Source organism: Abramis brama (assembly GCF_963993115.1).
Source record: "Abramis brama genome assembly, chromosome: 3".
Classification (NCBI taxonomy): domain Eukaryota; kingdom Metazoa; phylum Chordata; class Actinopteri; order Cypriniformes; family Leuciscidae; genus Abramis; species Abramis brama.
In genome coordinates, this window is record NC_139965.1 from 51736463 (window position 1) to 51760660 (window position 24198).

General features: G+C 37.7%; 1 protein-coding gene and 1 long non-coding RNA gene across 14 annotated transcripts in view; one reads left to right on the forward strand and one right to left on the reverse strand.

The window, feature by feature from the left end:
• Window positions 1-24198, reverse strand: part of LOC311078545 (adhesion G protein-coupled receptor L3) — a 311310-nt gene that overhangs the window by 59019 nt on the left and 228093 nt on the right. For all 13 annotated transcript variants that reach the window (XM_084107416.1, XM_084107415.1, XM_084107412.1 and 10 more), the window contains 2 exons: window positions 10698-10881; window positions 5097-5219 (listed from right to left, as the gene is read on the reverse strand). In XM_084107416.1, coding sequence (XP_083963542.1) covers window positions 5097-5219; window positions 10698-10881 — 307 coding nt within the window. The remainder of the gene's footprint in view (window positions 1-5096; window positions 5220-10697; window positions 10882-24198) is intronic.
• LOC311078546 lies at window positions 13855-23212 on the forward strand. Its single transcript, XR_014605200.1, has 2 exons — window positions 13855-14325; window positions 23159-23212. It is a non-coding gene; the product is annotated as an uncharacterized lncRNA (long non-coding RNA).

Sequence of the window (24198 nt, forward strand, 5' to 3'; positions counted from 1 at the left end):
TTGGAGGAAGAAGAATGATGAGTACCATCCCAAGAACACCATCCCTACTGTGAAGCATGGGGGTGGTAGCATCATGCTTTGGGGGTGTTTTTCTGCACATGGGACAGGGCGACTGCACTGTATTAAGGAGAGGATGACCGGGACCATGTATTGCGAGATTTTGGGGAACAACCTCCTTCCCTCAGTTAGAGCATTGAAGATGGGTCGAGGCTGGGTCTTCCAACATGACAATGACCCGAAGCACACAGCCAGGATAACCAAGGAGTGGCTCTGTAAGCATATCAAGGTTCTGGCGTGGCCTAGCCAGTCTCCAGACCTAAACCCAATAGAGAATCTTTGGAGGGAGCTTAAACTCCGTGTTTCTCAGCGACAGCCCAGAAACCTGACTGATCTAGAGAAGATCTGTGTGGAGGAGTGGGCCAAAATCCCTCCTGCAGTGTGTGCAAACCTGGTGAAAAACTACAGGAAACGTTTGACCTCTGTAATTGCAAACAAAGGCTACTGTACCAAATATTAACATTGATTTTCTCAGGTGTTCAAATACTTATTTTCAGCTGTATCATACAAATAAATAGTTAAAAAATCATACATTGTGATTTCTGGATTATTTTTTTTTAGATTATGTCTCTCACAGTGGACATGCACCTACGATGACAATTTCAGACCCCTCCATGATTTCTAAGTGGGAGAACTTGCAAAATAGCAGGGTGTTCAAATACTTATTTTCCTCACTGTATAGGGGTGTAACGATACACATATTTGTATTCAACTGTTCGGTACGAGGCTTTCGGTTTGGAACGCATTACAAATTGAACGATTCGTTTGACCATTTTTCCTGCCGACCAAAATTTTGTTAGCTGGCACACTGGAACGACCACCCAACATCAAATGGCAAATATAATGAAAGCTTAACGAAACTGCGCTAGTCATTTTGTGCTTAACGGACCGTTTATCAGTTTGGACCATAGACTGTAAAAAAATGGCGTTCAGCACGAGCCGATCTTGATCATGAGACAGTGTTACTACACATTGTAAGAGATCCAGTAAAGAAAGCATTTGAATTCGCCACAGAAGTAATATCATCGCTGTGAGTTTCAAGATGTAGAAAACTTACACATATTTAAAAAAAAAATAAAAAAGACATTAAATTACCATTTTTATTTGCATTTTACCATTGTTTATAACTACAACAATATTAAATAGAACATTTTTATAAGCAGCTGTTTTTGTTTTATATGCTGCTAAGAAGAGTCAAGTATAGCTCCATCATTGTTCAAAGTAAAAAAAGATCATACTTTATGATGTTAGTTTTAATAAATATATATTTTTTTTTAAATCAAGGAAATTTATCTGGCATTTCTTTCTTTTTTGCTGTATCGAAAACGTACCGAACCGTGTCACCACTGTAGCATATCGAACAGAACCGAACCATGCATTTTGTAAACCGTTACACCCCTAATAAACATATATATATACTTCATTTAAATGTATAACATATCATACAAGCAAGAGTGCTATTTTTCCATTGGCACAATTGTTCAGTATTCACTTTAATAAACAAGACATGAAAATTAAGTATCTTAATATTTTAGACACAACACTGTCTTTGAATATTTGGAAAACAAAAACAGTTCCAAGCCACAGCAGAACCGTTGCGCATCTCAGAGCAACATGAAGTGTTTTCATTACTGAATGAATCTGCGTTTTTGAACAAACTGGCTGAGTCGATGCAGTGACCCATTCATAAAGAAAGCTTTGTTTCTGAACAGTCAGCTGTTTTAAATGAATCGGTTGAATGAATGACTCAATAAAGCACTCATTAAGTCACTTGTTTCATATTTAAAAGTACAATTTCATATTTCTGTTATTCTTAAAACATGAATCTCATTACATTATGTAATTGTAATTACAATGTAATAGCAATTCATCTCACCAGAGCTTCATTAAACCTTCAAAACATTGGGGTCTGTACAAATTGTATAATGATTTTGAAAGAAGTCTTTTATGTTCCCCAAGTCTGCATTTATCTGTTCATAAATTCTGTAAAAAATGTGGGGAAATATATTCTATTGTATTAATTCTATTGTAATACATTTTAAAATGTAATTTATTCCTGTGATACAATGCTGAACTTTCAGCATCATTACGCCAGTTTTCAGAAGCTCGTTTAGGAGATTAAAAAGCCAAAGCTGCAGCATAACAAAGCAAAACTTGCTAAATCTGCTGTTGAACACGTCCTGATGGGGCGTTGGGGTTCTGCAGCACGTTTCTTTAGAGGTCAAAAAACGTCTTCATTACCACATCATAGAGAGCAAGCAGACGCTGTCTCAAGCTGATCGAAATACTGTTTTAGTCGTTATAAGCAATGAAGTGAAATAATTTGAGTTTTGATTAGATGGGTTTCAGTTGATCATGTAATGAATACATAACACCCATAATGCTTTTTTCTTTCGGCAGCCTTTACTGAAAGCCACAAAGGTTTCGAGTGAGCGAGAAAAAAAAAAATCTAACCACAGAGTCGATTTGATTCTGCTTTATTGAAATGTTATTAGTGCTTTACTGCCTCCTTTGACAGAGCTACAGTTCTGCTCGTTATTTTCGTGTCACTCACTTGCTTTTTCATGAAAAGAAATAATAAAAAAAAAAAAATGAAAAAACCCACCGCCTCCCCGCAGAGTCTGGAATCACTGACTCACAATAACAGACAACAATTTTTCCCCATTCCTGTTGATGGGCCGTTCAGTAACAAGCGTTTGGTGATGAAAGGAAAACCTCTGATGAAGGAAACCAGTTTTATGGCAACTTGTTCATAAAAAGGGAATAAGCACTGAGGATCTAAACTTATTAGACCCCTATTGTATTTTGGCAAGATGGATATTGTAAACTCAGAGTTTCAGAGAATGGAAGTGCCACTAGTGTTCCGTTCAATTTTAGAATCATTTAAATACTATTATAGTTTTTGTTAATATTTAAAAAAAAAAAATAATAATAATAATAATTCATATTCTCTCTTTTCATTTTCATTTTAGTTAAAGTTCTGTTGTGTCTTTTTGTCATTTTCAAATGTCTATATAGCTTTTATTAAGTTTTGCTAATTCACTTTTAGTTATTTTAGTACTTCAACTTAAACTAAACGAAAATGACAATTTTTTTATGGTCACACTTTAGTTTAGGGTCCAATGAACTTATAACTATGACTTTTGCCTCAATAAACTCAAATAATAGTTAGTACGGTAGTTTTTAAGTTTAGGCATGGGCGTCGGAAGAAAAAAAAAAGTGGGTGGGTCCTCCCCCAGAAAAATGTTACTGGAGTAAATACCATTTCATGTAGGCTATTCTGGTGCCTTTTAATTAAAACAAGTAAACTACACTCCACTTCACGTCGGGCGGTTCTTTGCCTCCAAGTCGTGCATTAAATGCACAGCTATCCGTGGATTATCCCGCTAATACCATGGTCATCTGCCAGCAATGACAATTTAAAGCTGTTATTGATGTTTGCAACGCAATATTTGACTGGAAAGGTACAACGGGCGGTTACTTTCGTCAGTTGCGGCTCGTTGAGAAATATAATGTAGCGATTCAACGGAGTTTAATTTATTAGGGAATTCCCTAATAATTGGATTTGACTGACAGCGCTATGAAAAGACAAATGCGCTGAATCAGAGACGGTAAAAGTAAGTGGGTCCAAAATCATTGGTCTTAAAAAGTGGGTGGGTCTTGTCCCACCCATATACAATGGTTCCGACGCCCATGAGTTTAGGTATGGGGTAGGATTAAGGTATGTAGAATATGGTCATGCAGAATAAGGCATTAATAAGTGCTTTATAAGTACTAATAAACAGCCATTATCCTAGTAATATCATGCTAATAAGCAACTAGTTAATAGTGAGAATTGGACCTCTAAACTAAAGTGTTACCATTTTGACTTAGCCACTAGTAAAAATAAAATATATATTTATTTTTTTACTTTATTTTATTTCAGTTAATTCTCATGGGTTGTTTTTTTTACAGTCACAAAAATGTGTTATTAGCCACCCAGCCAAATTTGAATGATAAAAAAGCCGCCAAGTAAATAAAATAAGCTATCAAAATCTTGAAAAATGAGCAGTATTTTCTGCTCTCAAATGCTGGGGGCGTATCCGCTGGCTGCGCTGAAACCACGCCCACTCGCGGGAAATCTGCCGCCGCCTCTCAACTGTCGCCGCTACAGCCGGAATGGATGCTCGAGGATGGATTAAGGCCGAGGCGGGAGATAGTCGGTTTCGGCCCCATTCACCAGTAACAGCAGATTATCAGTGAATCCCAGTTGTCTCCGACGAAAGTTTATAAAACTATCTTGTGTAAAATGATCACTACAGAGGTGGGTGTTGGTGGTGATCCTCAGCTTCACAAAATTAATCCACCTCTTGTTGATATGATCGTTTTTCGGAAATTTAAATAAGGACACCAATCTGGGGTGCGTTTCCCGAAAGCATCGTTGGCCAACTATGGTCGCAAGTTCATCGCAATGTCCATTGAACTCTATTGGTAACGAGGGAACTTGTGACCATAGTTGGCTAACGATGCTTTCGGGAAACGCACCCCTGTTTTGTAAGTGATCGCATCCAGGTAATACGCATTTCCGTGACGAAGGCATAGCTAGCTAGCAAACTGTAGGCTGTAGTAACTAATAGTACTCACAGTAACTCGCAATTGAGCGGCGAACTGATGCGAATGTGCTCTAGTTATATTGTTAGGGCAGGGGCCAGCCTCAGTGGCTCCAGTGCGTCATCGACAGTAGGGGCGGGGCCAGGAGCTCAGTGGCTCCAGTGCATCATCGAGCCACTGTTTTAGCCCCGCCCAAAAAATCCTGAACACCGCAACGGTGAAAAACTGTTTAACTCCACAATTCAGTACTTCACAGTTCACAGTCGTTGTAATGTGTTTTAGCAAGACATTTCTAACATTTATAATGTGTTTAGATTTTTTTTTTAGAATTGCCTTTACAGGGACTTTAACGGTTTTATTTTTTATTTATTTATTTTTTTGTTATTTTAGTACTTTAACTTAACCCTGTTAGCGTTACATATGACCACCCCATAATGTTGTGAGCGTACCGTTTCTGCCGTGTTGTTTGAGAGTGTTGGCTGACAGGTGGATGGCGTTCCCTTGGCCTCCTGTCTGTGGAAACTTCAGATCGGGCAGATTTCCATCTGTGCTCATCCTCGCCACCTCCAGCTCTGAAAAAAAAAAAAAACACACACATGACAGAAAGTGAATGAGGACTGGGGAAAGAAACATCAATGTGTTTAATATACTTGGTCCATCCCACTTGTGTGCTATTTTCGAAGTCTTTTGATGTCATACACTCGTTTTGTGTGATGAATAGGTTGAAATTAAAATCACTGATAATCTTGACATCCGCTCAAGATCCCTATTGGGAGTTTATAAGAACTGTAGCAATTTCAAATACATTAATTAAATGTAGTCATTTTAAATAAATAAATTATATGTGCTTTTATCTGAAATAACATGAGAACACCCAAATTCTTTTAAAAAAATTTGGGCGATTAAAAAATATTTAAAACAAATGCATCTTTCTATCTATAAATGTGTTTATATGATGTTCTTTTTAATTATATGATTGTCTTGATGCCAGCCAATTGCTGCACTGCAATTTTGAGTATTAGTATATCCGCCTTTTCCAAAAAACACAAGAACGCGCTGCAATCTAAAGCTACGGTCTCACTGCGAGCCTTGGTACTCAATTTTGATTTATTGACCAGATCCGATTTTTTTGTATAGCTGTTCACATATTGTTGTTTTAAATGTGGCCAATATCAGATTCCAGTGTGAACAGATCAAAGTCCTGAACTGACTCGCATGTGCAAAAGAACGATAAAAAGACGTCATGCAACACATTGCCATACAGAAGTAAACATGGAGAACATTAAAGTAAGTGATTACACGTTTATTTATTGTGTGATCTGCCATGGAAGCCAGTGAATTGATGCCCAGGCAATATAAAAAACAAAGATGAGGATGTGAAAACAGAGCAGTTTTTTAAATATTTATGTTTTGTTTGTATATAGAGCTGTCACTGTAATACTTATGAGTTCTGACACATTACTGTCCTTCCACTGACTAACTTTCACAACTGTATTGATGACTTTGAGTGTGTAAAATCTTTGAAGTGACTGCTATGAGTGCAACATTGGGACGAATGTTGATTCTAGAGTGATATAAAAGTCGCACAAATTCTGTTTGACTGTTCAGACTGAGGTCGCATTGCAAAACTGTATTAGATTTAGTACCACATATGGAAGTGGCCCAAATCAGAATCAAAAAGATCGGTTTGGTGTTCACACTGTCATGACAAAAACAGATCTAAGTCACGTGAGCAAAAAAACAAACAAAAGAAAATTCGGATTTGGGCCACATTTACCTGCAGTCTAGACAACTAAATCCAGATATTTTAATCAAATCTGTAAATGCCTTTAAAGAACCACTTTAACTCGTCATGAATGATCACTGTTATCACCTCGCTTACATTTTGATCAATATCAACTCACTTTTATACTTGTACTTTTATACAGCAGTAGTTGACAATGAATGCAGTGTTATGAATTGTGTTCTTACACATTTTAAAACGCAACGCATATGACATCAAGCTTGCGTAAAAGCATCTGCGTCACAAACTTGCGTAGAGTCGGCACTTATAAAACAAGTTCAAATAGAGAACTCATGCTGTGCTGTTTGAACAAATTAAAGCATCATGTGCTGTTTGAGATTCCAACTCTGATCCAGCACAGCTCTCTAATTAAAGTATGAATACACTGACTCGCTGCCTGATTTTTGCAGCTGCCTTTTTGGGCATTTGTAAACATCCTTTCACAGAACCTGAAAAGAAGTCAGCCACAAAATCCCAGAGCATTTACACAAACACTTATCGCACCAAAATTAACATTAAAAATCCCAACGGAGACGTGGATTCGGTGGCGGGGTGGCGCTTGCCACCGCTTCAGGTATTTGCCGCCAACAGGACAAAAGAGAGCGATAAAGAGCTGTGGGCAGAAAGAGACGACTATTGCAGGCCGGAAACACTTTTTCATTCCTCCACCGTCGCTGTGAAAAGCTTAAGACAGCAAACAGAGGGCTGAGACGCTGTTGTGCCTCAAGAGAAATCAAAAGCCGGTTTAAATAACGTTAATCACACAAAATCTGCTCGCCAGATTATGAGCATGAGGACAGACACTCCAACAAACAAACAAACAGACTCTCCATCAAAAAGGAAAATCTAAATAGAATGGTGCACTGTTTTTTAAAGCGCATTATATTAAACCGAAAGAGGAGGATAACAACCACTTCAGGGTAAGTTGGCAAAAGATGAGCATCCATTCTCACACACAAACAGGCTTTTATTTCCCTGAACAACTGTGTCATCAACACTAACATCAGATGGCAACGCCGCTAATCTTCTCCCGATTCTCCACATGGCACGACGCTGGCGCTCTGTGTTGCCTTAAAGGGATAGTTCGCTCAATGAAAATGCTGTCATCGTTCTCACTATCATGTTATTTGTGAGATGCAAACATTAAAAACCATTAGTTTACAAATCATGCACTATGGTAAAAGTGTTTTGAGGTCATAACAGAGTATTGAACAAGAAACCACACAAAAATAAACCTTTATTTATCGATATCTTCACATTTAGGCTAATCATAATTTGTGTGAAAAGTGATGCAAGTTGTTTTACTGACACTTGTGTTCATTTCAACTGCAGTCAATTGTATATTTAGGTAGATTTTTTGGAGTTAAGTAGAGGCACGTTTTTCCAGTGAGCCTGGGTTGCAAACATAACACCTTTAGACGCATTGTGCCAGGTTTAATGTCAAACATTATTGGTTTTTGCACGTTTCGGATGAATAAATCTTACATTTTAGTATATTCCTCACACAACATACTACTAAATGTCTTCAGAAGGCTTGGAAAAGAGTGCAAAACTTGCAAGGACAACACATTGGAGAATATACGACTGCTTTTTGGAGCTTGACTGCACATTGTGTAAATATCTAAAAAAAACAAAGATTACTGGATTACGTTTTACAAGAGAATACTATTTCAGTCTTTCTACTTTCAAATTCAATGTGTTAGGCCTACTTGTAGGGGTGTAACGATACGATATTATTGCGATACTCCAAGACATATGATAAAAGGTTAACAAATTTACTGTTGATTCAAATGCAAAATTTGGTATTACATTGGGGGTTGAAATGAATAGGCTTTGACTTGGTGCTGAGAACCCAATGCACAGCACAATGGTGACACCAGAATAAAAATATGCATGATTCTGAAGCTGAAAATATAGAATTATTTTAGACAAATGTGCTTGCACTCTGTCACTGACTAGACATATTTAATATAATGTAGGCCACTTTTTACACAAATAAGCCCCCATTGCATTATTATACATTATATTCAACATTATAGTAGTTTAATGTACAGGGTGGGCCATTTATATGGATACACCGTAATAACATGGGAATGGTTGGTGATATTAAAGTCCTGTTTGTGGCACATTAGTATATATTAGTACACACCACCCATCTTGAGGAGTTTGCCCCCTCACATATACTAATGTGCCACAAACAGGACTTTAATATCACCAACCATTCCCATGTTATTACGGTGTATCCATATAAATGGCCCACCCTGTAGTACTGACACAAAAACTAAAAACTTCTCACACAGTATTTTTTATTTTGGGTGAACTATCCACGATACACATTTTCACTATCCACAATAGCCTACATATTGTTGCAGTTTTGTATTGTGATATATTGTGACATGATATATTGTTACACCCCTAGTTACTTGCTGTTTCTTTGTAATTAATTGTGAAAATAGCTTTTTCTGAGTGAAAACTGATTCTACACCAATTTAGTTTTTTTTTCAATGTATGGAAAACAGCATCTCCTTGTGTGTTCCATCAAATAAAGTGACATGAGAGTGCGTAAAAGACTGAATTTTCAATTTCGGGTGATCAATTCCTTTAACTTAAGGCTGCTATTCAGCCCTGCAGAGCCAGTGACGGACTCAACGGCCCCGTGGGCCAAACAAACCTTATAACGCTGCAAACTAACCCCATCAAACAGGACCTGAAGGTCTGCTAAAGGTGTCACAGCCAGCAGATTAATCTCCGTGCAGCTCGAAGGATATAAAATAACCCTCGTAAAAAGTTTGTCGGGAGAGACTCTCTCGCCCCACAGAGCCAAGCTCCGGATCCCTTAATATCTGGATAAATCACATGCCAGACACGATAAATTCTGTTTTATTAATTCCCAAAATGCAACCATCTCCACAGAGAGGCGGCAGACCTAAATTCTGGAGTTTCCATGGCAGCCAGATTGTCTTAAATCCCCGTCTTTAGGAACGGAAGATACATCCGCTTTTATCCCGGTGGAATATACGCACGCACACAACACCATGATCTGGGGATTGCTGACATTCACACTGTGATATTCGCAAACAGATGCAAGCGGCACAGGAAAACGTGGGCGTCCTCAAAACGTCTCGTCCGATTCCTCCCCGGGCTGAGAAACGCATCGTAAACGACACTAAATTATCACTCGTGGCATATGCTCACTCAGCCTTTCATTTAAAAATGCTTAATTATGCCTCCCAGTAAAGAAAATTAAACGATTTACAAACGTAAAGTAGTCAAATCCATCTGTTAATGGTGCATTCAGAGAGTGGTATGAGATTATCTCTGAGGAAAACAGGTTTATCGGTGTGTATCAGGGCTGACGGGGTCCATGGACACAGCTGATTGCTGGGCTGTGATGATTTCTGGTACTGGCAACCTCGATCACAATCAAAAACAGACGCTCTGCCATGTTCCATGGATAATGCCTGCTTTGCTGTCACGTTGCTTCTTTTTTTTAACACATTAGAGGTACAAATCCTATGTTTTTTTGTTGCAACAGCCTGCAAGTGGCCATTTCAAAGCTCAACCATTTAAACCTGTTACAAGGTTGACAATAATGATAAAATGATTAAGACATTTTTTTTCAATAGTTTATGAGACGTATAAATGACAAAATCATCAAGGAAATGCATTTCCTCATAATGTATGAGAAATATAAATGACAAAAACCAAGCAAATATAATTTCTGTAATGTATAAGAAATAAATGAATAAATGGCAAAATGTTCAGGCGAATATTTTTTTCTGTAATTTATGTGAAATATAAATGACAAAATTATCAAGCAAATACTTTTCTTTCTGGAATTTGAGAAATGACAAAATGATCAAGCAAATATTGTTTTCTTCTGTAATGTATGGGAAACGTATATGTAAAAGAGCACTTATAATCTTTAGTTTGACCCACTGATGTTGACAATTAACATGTTCTGAAGGTTAAAATAAAAACAAAACCAGTTTCAGACCTTTCTTTGTACCCTTCTCTTGCAAAGCACCACCTACAGACCACAAAACGTCCTCGCTCCAACAGAATAATAAAAGAGATACGTCTGTCATTTGTATGTATGATTATGGTATTCTAGAGATACTGAATCCTGACTTACATTCCTGTAGCTCAAACAGCAAAGCATGGTCATATGTTGGATTCCCAGTGAATGCATGAACCGATAAAATACAAACCCTGAATGCACTATAAGTAGAATCATCTGCCAAATGCATAAACGTAAATGACTTACGGATGTTTTCTGTGTTTTCCTGCACAACGTCAGTTTTGAGCAGGTTGTCAGCGAGCACAAAAGCGCCCTGCTCTACGGTGTCCAGGAGCATGGTGGCGGCCCGGAGCTGTTCGCCGGTCGAGAGCCCCATCCACGCCGTCCGCGCCTGCGGCTGCAGAAGGTTGTTCACCGTTTCCACCATTGCCTGCAGTGGCAAAACAACATTAGCATTCAGATGCAGCTAGCACATTGTTAAACCTGTCAACACCCTAAAAACTACTGACAAAATTAACATTTAGAAAGGTCTTTTGCTGGCTATTCAGCATTATTCAGCTAGCCAATTCAATATGAGGTCTGTCAGGACCAGTGTTGGGGGTAACACATTACAAGTAACATGAGTTATGTAATCAGATTACTTAGGGAAGTAATGCATTACTTTTAAATTTACAATAAAATATCTGAGGTACTTTTTCAAACAAGTAACACAAGTTACTTTGTTTTCACATTTATTGACTGCTTGCTCTCCTGTCCACATGTTGAGAGAAATCAGGAGAAAGTTCAGAGGTGGTGTGTGAACATGATGGATATTGTAGTTCTAGACTAAATGTGAACATGCATTTACTCATCTCACATGCACAAAACAGATTCAATATTCCTCAAAATGAATAAAAACAGTAAAGTGCGAACTCAGAATATTACACAAACCTACAACAACTAAATGTTAAATTGCACAAATATACTTTATGCATTTAATCTCACTTTAATAACCAAAGTCTTTGCTGCTGACCTTCGATGGTCCAATTCAACCATACTAATAAGCAAAATGACTTTAGATAAACATCCCATTTGTGTTTTATTTTTTTTTTTTATTTTATGTTTGTTTTGTTTTGTCTTAATTGCTGAAGTAAGAGTGTTGTACTTTTTTCTCCTGCGTCCAATTCTTCTGCAATCCAGAATGGCAGCACAGCTAAAAAGCTTTGTATGAGCTGCGCCCTCTACTGTACAGGAGTGAATTTGCATTTCCTTCAGCCTGAGGCTTATTAATTTCACTTTTGGTATGAAAGTGAAGATGCAGACTGTCATCAGATTACAGTAAGTTACTTCTCAGACATTCCAAGACCCAACATGTTCAGAAGGTGAAAACAAGAGCTGACCTATGCCGACAGATGCCGACAAGGGGAACATAGGCCTACTGCTCCAACAAAATCCAACAAAGTGTCTGTTGTCGTCTGTGGTTGCAATGTGCATTGGCCTTTAAATATGCACTCAATTAACAAAGAAAAAAATTAAGTGTAGAATGTTGGACATTACATGCACTCAACTGAGAGTGGGAGGGGCTATCAGGCTTCAATGTTGAATGACAAAATAACCTTACACCACATAGTGCATAGTATAAGTGCACAAGTGTATAGGACGGTATTGGGACACAACTAATATACTTTTTGTCATCTGACACATGACAATGTTAATGAGATAAATCTTCCTGAGCAAAAAAACAAAAACAAAAAACACTTCGGTAATGATTGGTCCTGTCATTGAGATAAATGAGAATGTTAACAGATAACTTTCTCCAGGTATTATGTAGTAGATTTCCTTGGTTTATGGAAAACCATTTGGTATTGCTTACAATGGGTTTCATTCACTAATAATTACATGGATTATAAGCACTTCTCATGAAAAATGTCCGCCTAATTCACAACACATGCATACACTCATGAATTTGTTCTTAACCTTGTTGTAATGTTAATGAATTTGGAGCATTCAAAATGAGCAACCACATGGCCGAGGTTAGTAATTTGCATAAACATGCCCCATCATCTCCATATAAGTGCTTTCCGCACAAACTTTTACAGACCCAACAGATTACAGACCAGCTGTACGTATGCTTATCTGCATTTTTACGCAGAGGAACCTCACTGCTTGAGCTATAACACAGATTTTATAACTATTTTCCTGTATATGATGACATACAGTACAAAATAAAGATGAAATATCTCAGTATAAAATTTCATCTTAACACGTTTATAACGCCACCCAGAGTAAGTGATTTTGTGTATGTCTGGTTTCTGTTGCTAAATATTTTCTTAAATTCAGAACTAAATTTAATATGAAATGTATAGATGAATCATGTAGTGCATATGCACAATTAGTGAAAAATTAATTGATCAAAAGATGTGAACCTTCATTCCCATTGTACCATGTCCAAAACACTGGTAATAACATGACAGATGGTACAAAACACACACACAGTCATTTAACACCTGCCTCTGGCTTTCTGCAATGCCGGATATCAAGTTGTTGAAATCACTAACCAATCCGACACTTCAGCAACTTCTGCCTGTGAGTTTCGCAAGAAGTGGACGCTCTACAGAGAAAAGCTCTTCGCTAAAAGCTACAAATTCGGATGAGAAGACGGCACTACAGCTGTGGTCGATCATTCAGCCCTTTAATAATATTTAACCTCCATCATCAAAACCTCATCACTCGGCTTAACACCACTACCGCCAATTAAACATTTAAAATGCTACGGGCGAAAACTGCAACTGGAATGCTAATAAGGCAAAGCATAAACATGTGCAGCGAATGACAGCTGGGAAACTTCAGTTTTGCCAGAATGACTGAAATCTATTGAAGGGGAAGGATAGAAAAGATGAAACAGAAGTTGAGGTTCAGGGAACCACTCGCATCTTTTACCTCAAACTTTCAAGAGATGCTGATTTGCGCTCACTTCAAAGAAGCTCCACGGCCAAGGCTAAAAGTCGACATCTGTGGAATTTTCAAGACATTTCATTTTCAATGCACTCGAGTGAACAGATAAGACAAAGCTCTTTATGGGAGGAGAGGTCCGGTATAATGCAATTTACCGCACAAGGACCGAGTGAACCCTTCGGCTCTCAGGGCTTTTGATCAATAAAGTATGAAAGAGAATATTCCGATGCAGAGAAGGTAAACTTACAGGCAGAGCAGAAGGTGAATCGAGGCTTTTGTACGGGAATTGAGTGTGCATACTGTATGTGTGTTTATGTAATCAAGACATCAATGTCACACTCCGGAGAGTCAACACTCACACATAATAGTGCTAATGCTGAGAGAATGTCACCCAAACAACATGACACTTGTTGTTTTCTCACTCCAAACCTGAATCATCTTTCTCCCCTCACACAAAAGATGTTTTGAAGAATGTTTACGCTTAAATTGAATGCATTATTCACTGAAAATGTTGTGCTATGCTGCAGCTCTCAAATCTTTTAAATTATTAAACATACCTTGTTGCAATATGTGGCAAAAAAAAACAACAACAAAAAACAAGGGAACTAAGTAGTGTTGTCACAATAGAGTGGTGCAGGTATTACATCAGTTTGTAGGCCAAAATGCAGAAGCGAGTTAGCATTTTAGCACTTCCAGTTCCATCGTCCTGATGTCAATGGGATTTTTGAATGAGTTTTGGTTAAATGGATGAAATAAGATCTGTGGTGAACACAAGCTCAAGACACTTTCACGTTTCTTTTTACGACATAAAACACATCATTATTACCCCACTCGTGATTTTTTGAAGCTGTTACGTGTCTTGAAAAAGGTGGTTGCTAACAAGTGGCTAAATGGGACTACAGAGGCTGTCGGGGAGATTAAACGTCATCACGCCGAAAAGGTAAACTCAGTCCACTTTTACAGCATCGTTATGGTTATAATTGTGCTCTTATAAACTATTCTAACTCAAATGTTCTGGGAAAATATTTTTAGATAAATAGTGAGGTAGTGGTCGGAAGCTTAGTGGCGGTGACGATGATGTCGAGCGACCGTGGTGTTTCGTTTATAGTCTACCTTTAGCTTTTTGCTTCTGGCGACTGTATTTAGGCTTCAAAATGTATAAAAAAAGGTGTGTTCATCTGTGATAATTATCTTGATGGACAAAAAGAGCAAGTATCATAAACTTTTGTTGATCAAAGAGCTTGTTTTTAGCAATGATCTAAAAGCCTATGGGAAAATCCTATTGGGTTTTTGTCGAGGGAACCAGCGTGATGCTAACTGCCGGTTGGCTTACAAAGTGGACCTGCACCAGTACCTGCACCATTCTATACCAAAATTTCAGTAGTCGGTACCAATTCAAACCCACCCCCTTTAACTATTTCAGTATTTTATCGACTTTTGACAACACTATAAACATTGGTGTTTGGTGTCATTAATGTACTGGTGCAAACGTCTCATTACGTTCTTCAAGCTTTTGCGTTGCTCGGAAGAAAAAAGATCTGGGTCTGGCATTATGTGATGGAAATGACAACTGGGGGAAATGGGGAATTGTTTCTTATTTTAGTATCATTTATATACTATTGTAGTTTTATTAATATTTTGAATTAGCATTTTTTTATTTTAGTTAATTCTTTTGTAATTTTGTCATTATTATTTTTTATATTACTATTTAGGTTTCTGTCATGTTTATGGACTTTCAGTTTGTCGTCATCGGTATTCTTTGTTCTTAGTTTGTCTGTCTTGACCTAATTTCTCAGTTAGTTTGATTAGTCATTTCGTTCACCTGTTGTCATAGCTTAGCTAATTGTTTGGTTCAGTTCAATGTCGATCATCGTCAATGTTAGTTGTGTTTATGTTACCTGCTACCTTCGAGTATTCGGGTGTCCTATTAAATTACTATTTTGTGAGATTTCCTGTTTCAAGTCTCTTTGGATTCTACGGAGCCCCTGAGGGGACCTTTGCAACAAAAAAAAAATACAGACTTTCGCGTGCGCACGCGTTATAATTTCCGGTTTGGTTATAGTGTCATGGATTACATAATCAGAGAGTAGCCTATTTCTTTTCGTTTTGAATTGTTTCGTTTAAAGATATTTCAAGCTATCTTCAGAAGTATTTCTCATGTACAGTATGTGAGGCATACACCGAGTTTCGGTTAATTTATGATGAGATGCGCTCCAGTTCACGTGCAATGCAAGTGACCGCGGCGCGCCTCCATGATTATATTGTCTGCTATATATTTGCTTCTCATTTATTAAACAGGCAATTGGTTGATGAAAAACGGATTAAAATTAAGATACAATTTATACAAAACGAAATTTCTACAAAGGCTTTCTACAAAACAAAACTTAATGAAGTGGTCAAAATCATGTCTGACCCACTCCATGTCTCATATATTGCGCATCCTATCTTACTCGTGCTGTTCACTTTTCATAATCAACATAGATGGACGCGTAAGTTTCTCGTGCGCACGCGAAACGCGAAAGTCCGTATTTTTTATTTTTTTTTGCAAAGGTCCCCTCAGGGGCTCCGTAGGATTCTAACCCGTGACAGTTTCATTTATTTGTATTTCAGTTTAAGTTTTTATTTATTTTTATTTCCAGTTAGTAATTTAACTTTTTTATTTAATAATTATTTTTTTTGTAATAATTTTGTAATAAATTTTTTTTCAATCAATTAATCTGAGAAATAATCGACAGATTAATCAGTTATTGAAATAATCATTAGTTGCAGCCCTACAAAAATGTTTGGTAACAATTTGTTTTACAGTGTCCTTGTTACACATGTTGCACTTAATTACTGTTGTAATTATTAAAAATGTTCATAATTATAAGCAACTAATCCCAAACCACATGTAGTTAATTTATATTACTCAGCACTTAAATGTATAATTACACTGTAACACAGACACCTTAAAATAAAGTGTAACCAAATGTTTTAATAGTTCTAGTTAACAACAATGACCTTGTGACAGAAATAACATCTTAAAGATTTCTGGGGGAAAATGGACAATGGTTAATTTGCTAGCATTATATGTATCCTAAAGACACGATTAAATCAGAATTTTCACACTTTTTATGACAAAGTCACAGCTTCATTGAGTAAAAGAAGACAGAATGTTCATTGGCTGAACTAATCCAGCAGAGTCACATGTTTCGGTGGCATGGAGAAGTTTGAGCCGTAAACGCATCTTTGTCATTACCGCACTAATCTACTGTTGCTCTCTGGGTATAAAGTAAAAAAATGTCCTGTCAGTGCACCAGTGCTGATCTCTGTAATCCGTCGCAGCGCTGAACCGGCTCAGGCTATGAGTTTGGGCCGAACTGAACCGCTCTATCTCATGGCTTACACAGGTTGGACCAGCCAATGTGAGCAGCTTACCACCTGACCCCAGATCATCAACAAACCCCCGGCGAGAACACAAGCAGATTACTCACTGATCCCAGGTCAGGCTGTCTGAGCTCAGGGAGAACGTAATCGGGCCAAGACACAAACTGCCAAATGCTCTCTAATTCCAATTTATGAATCATCATGAATCACATTGTGCACAACACAATAAATATTCATATAGCAAACATTTGGTGCTGATTGCAGGCTCACAATTAACTTAAACGTCTCAACTTCGAGAGTTCTATGCTAATGAGATGAATACATACGGATTGAGAGGAGTGAGAGAGATGCATTCGTGATGCAGATTAGCCTTTTAAAAGATTCTGGGAGGTAAATGTGTTAGCAGAACATTAGAAACAACTGTTAAACTGAGAACTTGATCTAACACGACACAGATCGTTTGAATGAAAACGTCTTTTCTATGAGCTGCCAAACATCTTTTTCTTTTTTCTTTTTTAAAGCAGATTAACACAGAGAAAACAAAAACCATACCTATTAAAAAAAAAAAAATCACATTACAGTAACTTATGTTTTTCACATTCTGAGAACTTAAAGGGGAAATATGCTTAAGTGTCATGAAAATAATGTGACAATATAAGAAATCTTAATGGTCCTAAAAATAAGCTGGATATAGGATCTTTAGTTCATTTTGACATTTCTTGACAGTTTTCCTGACAGGTTCACCCTTTTTCAGCAGCACACCTCTTTCTAAGGTCAGACATACTGAATCATCTCAGCAGCAGAGCAGAAGAAACCCTGCAAACTCCAACAACTCCGTGTGTGTGTGTGTGTGCGCGCGTTTCAAAATCTGCTTGTGCTAATCTGGTGATTCTTCTCATACATACGAATGACTTCCAGACTGCATTATAACTGCATGTGTGTGTGGCTGATCACTCTGATAGTCATTAAAGGAAGAAAACTCATATTGTGTAATACAAGTTCTAATTTTAAAACAAATATTGCATGCTGCTTTGTATGTGCATATAGATACCAGCCAGACTCATATTGCACTGTTTAAAAAAAAAAAAGAAGGAAAATGTGTGTGTGCGTAGCCTTTACAAGAAAATTCATATAGTGTTTTTTAATACATGTTCTTTATTTTATGCAGCTTTTATGTTGTGCATATAGACACTAGACCAACCCATAATGCCCCTTTAAAATGCCTTAGGAAATAAACTCCTTTAGTTTATGCAGTGTGTGTCTGTATGCATTTGCAATTGATCCTGGCAGACAGACAACACCGATCTTAGCAGCCTATAAAACAAGTGTGACTGTCTCTCATACAGCATCACATTGGGATCAAGTAAGGTCACATTCATCTTTAAAACATCACATGCTGTTAAACACTGATTCTCCATTAAAGTCCATTTAATAACGACCGTGTGTCAAACCACAGCAGTAGGTTAAAGGAATAGTTCACTTTAAAATGAAAATTCTGTCATCATATACTCACCCTCATGTTGTTTCAAACCTGTATGAATTTCTTTCTTCTGCTGAACAGAAAGGAAGATGTTTAGAAGAATATCAGTAACCAGACAGTTTCTGGGTCCCATTGACTTCCATAGTATATTTTTTTCCTACTATGGAAGTCAATGGGACCCAGAAACTGCCTGGTTACTGACATTCTTCTAAATATCTTCCTTTCTGTTCAGCAGAAGAAAGAAATTCATACAGGTTTGAAACAACATGAGGGTGAGTATATGATGACAGAATTTTCATTTTAAAGTGAACTATTCCTTTAAGTTGGATTTTCCAAGACACTGCAAAAAAAATGACTTTCCTTCTTAGTGTTTTTTGTCTTGTCTTCAAGCACAAAAACGTAAACATTATTAAATCAAGGTACATTTACTTGAGAAGCAAAATTACTTAAGATATTAAGGGCTCTATCTTACACCCGGCGCAATGCAGCGCCAAGCGCGACGCAAGTGTTTTTTGCTAGTTTCAGTCTGACGCAGTTATCATTTTCACGTCCTGCGCCATGTTGTTTAAATTGCAAATGCATTTGCGCCAATCTGTGCGCCCATGGGTGTGTTCAGGTGCATTGTTGGCACGTTGCTATTTTGAGGATACTGAAATCGACTGCGCCATTGACCAACAAAAACCTGGTCTAAAGTCAATGGCGCAATATTTTTTTGTTATTTAAAGAGTGCATTAGTTATATGCGCCTATAGGCGGGTCCACAATGCGCACACACTGCTTATTACACACACAGGGATGCGCAGCAGCACACAAACATGCCAAATATAAAAAAAAATAAAAGGATTACAATGTAAGAGATTATTATTGTGTACATAAAGATATGGTGGAATCCGGCTTGTCCCGTAGATGGTCTGCTTGCGCACTTTTACCTCGCGCACGAACAGTTCCGTTTGCGCTCTGGAGACGCGTTCGGTCTTTCCACTATCAAATTCCGATTGGTTTAACGCACGTAAATCCCAAAACACACCCATTACTCATTAAGAGAATAGGGAAAACCCATTTAGACCATGCACCTGACGACCACACGACCTAAGTGTACTTGTGTCATGCGCTTTAGATCATGCGCTTAGATCGTTAAAATAGGGCCCTAAAGGCCATTGTACACTGAGTCCGAAATTTTCGTATGCGTTTTTTCGTGTTCGTCAGCCTTAAAATTCGTCACGCACAGAAACCTTGCACACTGAGTCCGATGCGTATTTATTAAACCTTTGCGGAAAAAAACGCAAAAAATACAAAATGGATTCGTCAAGCAGTGAGGATGATTTTGTTTTTGTTGCCCTCTTTCTTCTTAAAAAGAGAAAAAGAAAGAGGAAATATTGGGTCCATCCAATCCTGAGATTGCGCCGAGAGGAAGGAGAGTTTCACCTCCTTATCAAGGAGTTGCGAAATTATCCCAAACGATTCAAAATTTACCTCAGAATGTCAGTGGAACAGTTTGATGCTTTGCTAGCGATACTGGAGCCACATATTAAAAAGAAGACCACCAATTTCCGTGAACCAATCGATCCTGAACAGAGACTGGCAGTAGCCTATATGTCTAAGGTATGGGCACACACACACACACACGCATACACATAGCCTGCGCACGCACGCACGCACAGACACACACACACACACACACGGCCGGCGGAAGCGCTGGGCAGACAGAACAGCTGTATACAGGTTATATTTTATACCCAAATAATACATGATTAGTAATCGAATTGGGTGCTCGATTTTGTCGTTCGCTTGTACAGTGGCTCTGAATTGTCAAAAAACCTCTCAAAATGCTGGCTGTGGATGCGAAAAACGCAGAAAATCGAACCTGATCCGAATTTTTTTATTACGGACGAAAGTTTCGTAGACAGTGTGCAAGCGTGATTGACATAACGTGAGGTCGATTTTTTTTTTTTACGTGCGAAAATTTCGGATGTGAATTTCGGACTCAGTGTGCAATGGCCTTAAGTCTTGTTTTCTGGAAGAAAAAAAAAATCAAAATTATGCAATGTTTATGCTTAAAACAAGAAATACATTTAACAATTAAAAGTGAAAAGATAATTTTTCTGACCCCCTTTGGCAGATATTTTTCTTGTTTAACTTAAGCATAAATTTGCTTAATTGTGCGAATTGTGTGAATAAATGAATTAGCCGAGCACTTTTTTTATTAATATGCCCTCATAATCTTTACATAAAACGCTAATTGCCCTTCCTCCTTCAAACGACATCTGTTCTATTCAGAGGGTGGGACTAAATACCCTCCACATTTGACAGCAAACTCCATTTAGCTAACAATGCCCAACATCCTACAATCCAATCAATTCCCTAGGACGGAATCAAGTCCCGACCTACATTTTTTCTCATCCTGGAGCCGTTTCACTCAGATATACGATGCAATAGAGGAAAAAAGCCTATCGCGACTTCCATTTCATGCCGATTTTAACACCTAATAGCAAGCTGTTGGGGCTCATGAATATTAATCACATTGTTGCATTCATCCACGGTGATTTGCTGAAACGCAAACAATGAAAGGCGGACACTAGCAATAGGATTACAGGTTGTGCATTAGTATCAGTCTAAGGTTTTAATGATATATACGCGCGTGGTCTAAAGCGCACGGTGCAAGTGCACTTAGGTCTGTCTGAATCCACTTTTGCTAGTTTAAAGACGGGAAAAATGGACAGCGCACCCGGCATATGGTCTAAAATGGTTGTCCCTATTTTCTTAATGAGTAATGGGTGTGTTTTGGGCGCAAAGTGCACAAAACCAATCCGAGTCTCATCTCCCATTCCCTTTAAAAGCATCTGTGAATGCTTCTCTAGCGAGGAAACGGATCTGTTCGTGCGCGAGGTTAAAGAGAGCGAGCAGGGCCCGGTTCCCCGATAACGCTCACTCTTAGCGCGCTAAGAAGACTCGAACGATATATCTTACCAAAGTTGTTTATGTTCCTAAGTGTGTTCCCCGAACCATACCTTAGGAAGCTGCTTAAGATATACCTTCTTACGTGCGACGTTACCAGGTGCTGTCTGTGGCGATGGTGCTGAATTGGTTGATATCGATGGCTCGAGAATCAATTATTCTCTCGTGCAGGGGCTGTTTATGTGAGAAAGCGGTGTTCTTTATAAAAGAAGCACTTCAGAAATAGTTGAAATTGCATTTATTAGGACTCATGGTCATGGGATATTATAAAAAATAATCCAAACTATAATATCCTATAATAGCATAGCCTAAATATTTTTAAATTGTATCATATATTGCTGCCATAATAACCATTTCAAATTTGTACGTGCTTTCTTCTCTTTCCCATTTTTGTTCGCTGAGGTGGAGCTGCGATGAAATATTGTTCTTGGAAATACTTTCCAGCATTTCAGTAATAAAAGTGTAGGCCTACATCTCGGTGCTCGGCAGTGATCAAAAAGGGTTTAAACAGTGGATTTTGAATCTCTTCTTGTAAACTCAGAGATGTGGATTCAGACGGCAATTAAATTACCACACGACCTGTTTGTCAAAAGAAAGTAGGTACTAATTTGGCCAGGGATTTTTACACGGGTTGGGTGAGAAAAAACACTGATATTATGGATTCGGACGGCACTAAAATCACCGACTCACCCCTATAAATGTTTAAAATACCATACAAGCCCATGAGAAACAATATTAGCGTCCGAATAGGACTTAACTGACAGTAGCCTATGCTTTCACTGGCCTTTAAAAGCGCTTTTTAATTAAATTAATAATATTGTATAATAATATAATTAAAAATCTAACAACAATCAGTGTAATGACAATTTTATTCTTTGCATGAAAACACTTGAATTAGCCTAACTGAACACTGTCTGGGTGTATTAAAACTTCAGAATTATATTCGTATAGACCTGCAACAGTGATAAGGTAAAGCTAAGAGTGGTCCAGACCAACCTTACGAAAGTGTGACTTACTTAGCGTACGAACGTGTCGGGAATCGTGCCATAACGTTAAGAGAGAGGTTAAGGAATAGGTTAAGAACTACTTAGCGATAAGAACGTTTTGGGGAACCGGGCCCAGACCATCTACAGGATAAACCCGATTCCACCATATCTTCAAGTACACAATAATAATCTCTTACATTGTAATCCTTTTATTTTTTTAATATTTGGCATGTTTGTGTGCTGCTGCGCATCCCTGTGTGTGTAATAAGCAGTGTGTGCGCGTTGTGGACCCGCCTATAGGCGCATATAACTAATGCACTCTTTAAATAACAAAAAAATATTGTGCCATTGACTTTAGACCAGGTTTTTGTTGGTCAATGGCGCAGTCGATTTCAGTATCCTCAAAATAGCAACGTGCCAACAATGCACCTGAACAAACCGATGGGCGCACAGATTGGCGCAAATACATTTGCAATTTAAACAACGTGGCGCAGGACGTGAAAATGATAACTATGACGGGCTGAAACTAGCAGAAAATACTAACTATGATACTAACTATAATACTGTATGATAGGGCCCAAAATCTTATGCATGCATATGTGACCTGAATCACACATGTGAATGGATGCATACATTTACTGAAGTTTTGGATGCTGCTTTAATTATTTTCATTTTGATGAGAGCTTTAATGATCTGAATCTTTAATGATTTTAATGAATTTAATGATCTTTAATGTTGTGCATGATCTGAAATATATATATATATATTCTGACCATTGCAACAGAGGTGGCCAACAGGCTGGTCAGGGTTCAGTCCATCAATGTCAGGCTTACATGAGAGCCTACAGACACTTCACGTTCACATCATGGTTAAATCCCTCTCTGCACTGACGGTTACGTGTCTAAAATATAAGAGCTGTGTTATGATGTATTTTTGATAATGTTTTTTTCAGCACAGTCTAACACAGACATTCACTCATTCCCACAGGGTAAGGAATGACTTTATTAATGGCAGCAGAGAAAAGCACCTGCTTTGATACAGGTATGGCCAATTTCTTATTATAGCACATATACACAATGGCAATTCAAAGTGCTTTACTGGCAAATTGAAAAGTCATGAAGAAAAAAGTCAGCTCACACAATAATGCCTACATGATACATTGTCACTGATAAATAAATAAAAAAGAAATACATTTTGAAGAATCTGTGTGCAGCTCTTTTTTTTTCTCCCTACAGTGACTACTCCAAAATTAACTACTAATTGCAAAAGGAGAAATTGGTCTCCTTATAATTGCTTGGGAAAACATTATTCAACATTTCATAAATGTATTATAAAATCATATGGGTTTAGAACACAATTTCTATATGATGAAACTTTCCATTTGAGTAGCTATTTAAGTGCAACAGAAAATAGTTGCTAACATATAAAATATATTTAGCAGATGCTTTTATCCAAAGCATAAGCAATTCATCACATGGTCAACAATATTCACAGCATACAATTCCACATTTATTAGAAAGCTAAATAATGGTGAACTACAGAGAACTACATTTTTATATAATAATAATAATCCTATATTCTAAATAGTAATACTATTAATAATAACTTTTTTTTTTAATTGAAAAAGAAAGCTGTTGTTTGTGAACATACACACTGAGAAATATATAGAATAACCTTTAATACAATTTTCACCTTGACAGGCAGCAGTGCCTGCAAGAGCTTTCCAAGTGTATAAACATCTCTTTCCATCAGAACAACATCTGATGCAGCTCAGTTTGTTGTGGGTCGTTTATTGATCGTGAAAGGGCATCAATAGTTTAAACATCAAACTCATTTCCCCTTAGAAAAACACATTCTGTACCCGTGATATACATGGAGCTCGGTGAAGGGCTTTGGTTTCTGAACACCGCGCAAGAAATCTATTCTTAACTTCGGATCAGGTCGGTTATTGATCCATCACTGTTATTAATAAGTCAAACACTGCGCTGGTGCACGAAACAAATATAATAAAGAAAAAATAAATCTCT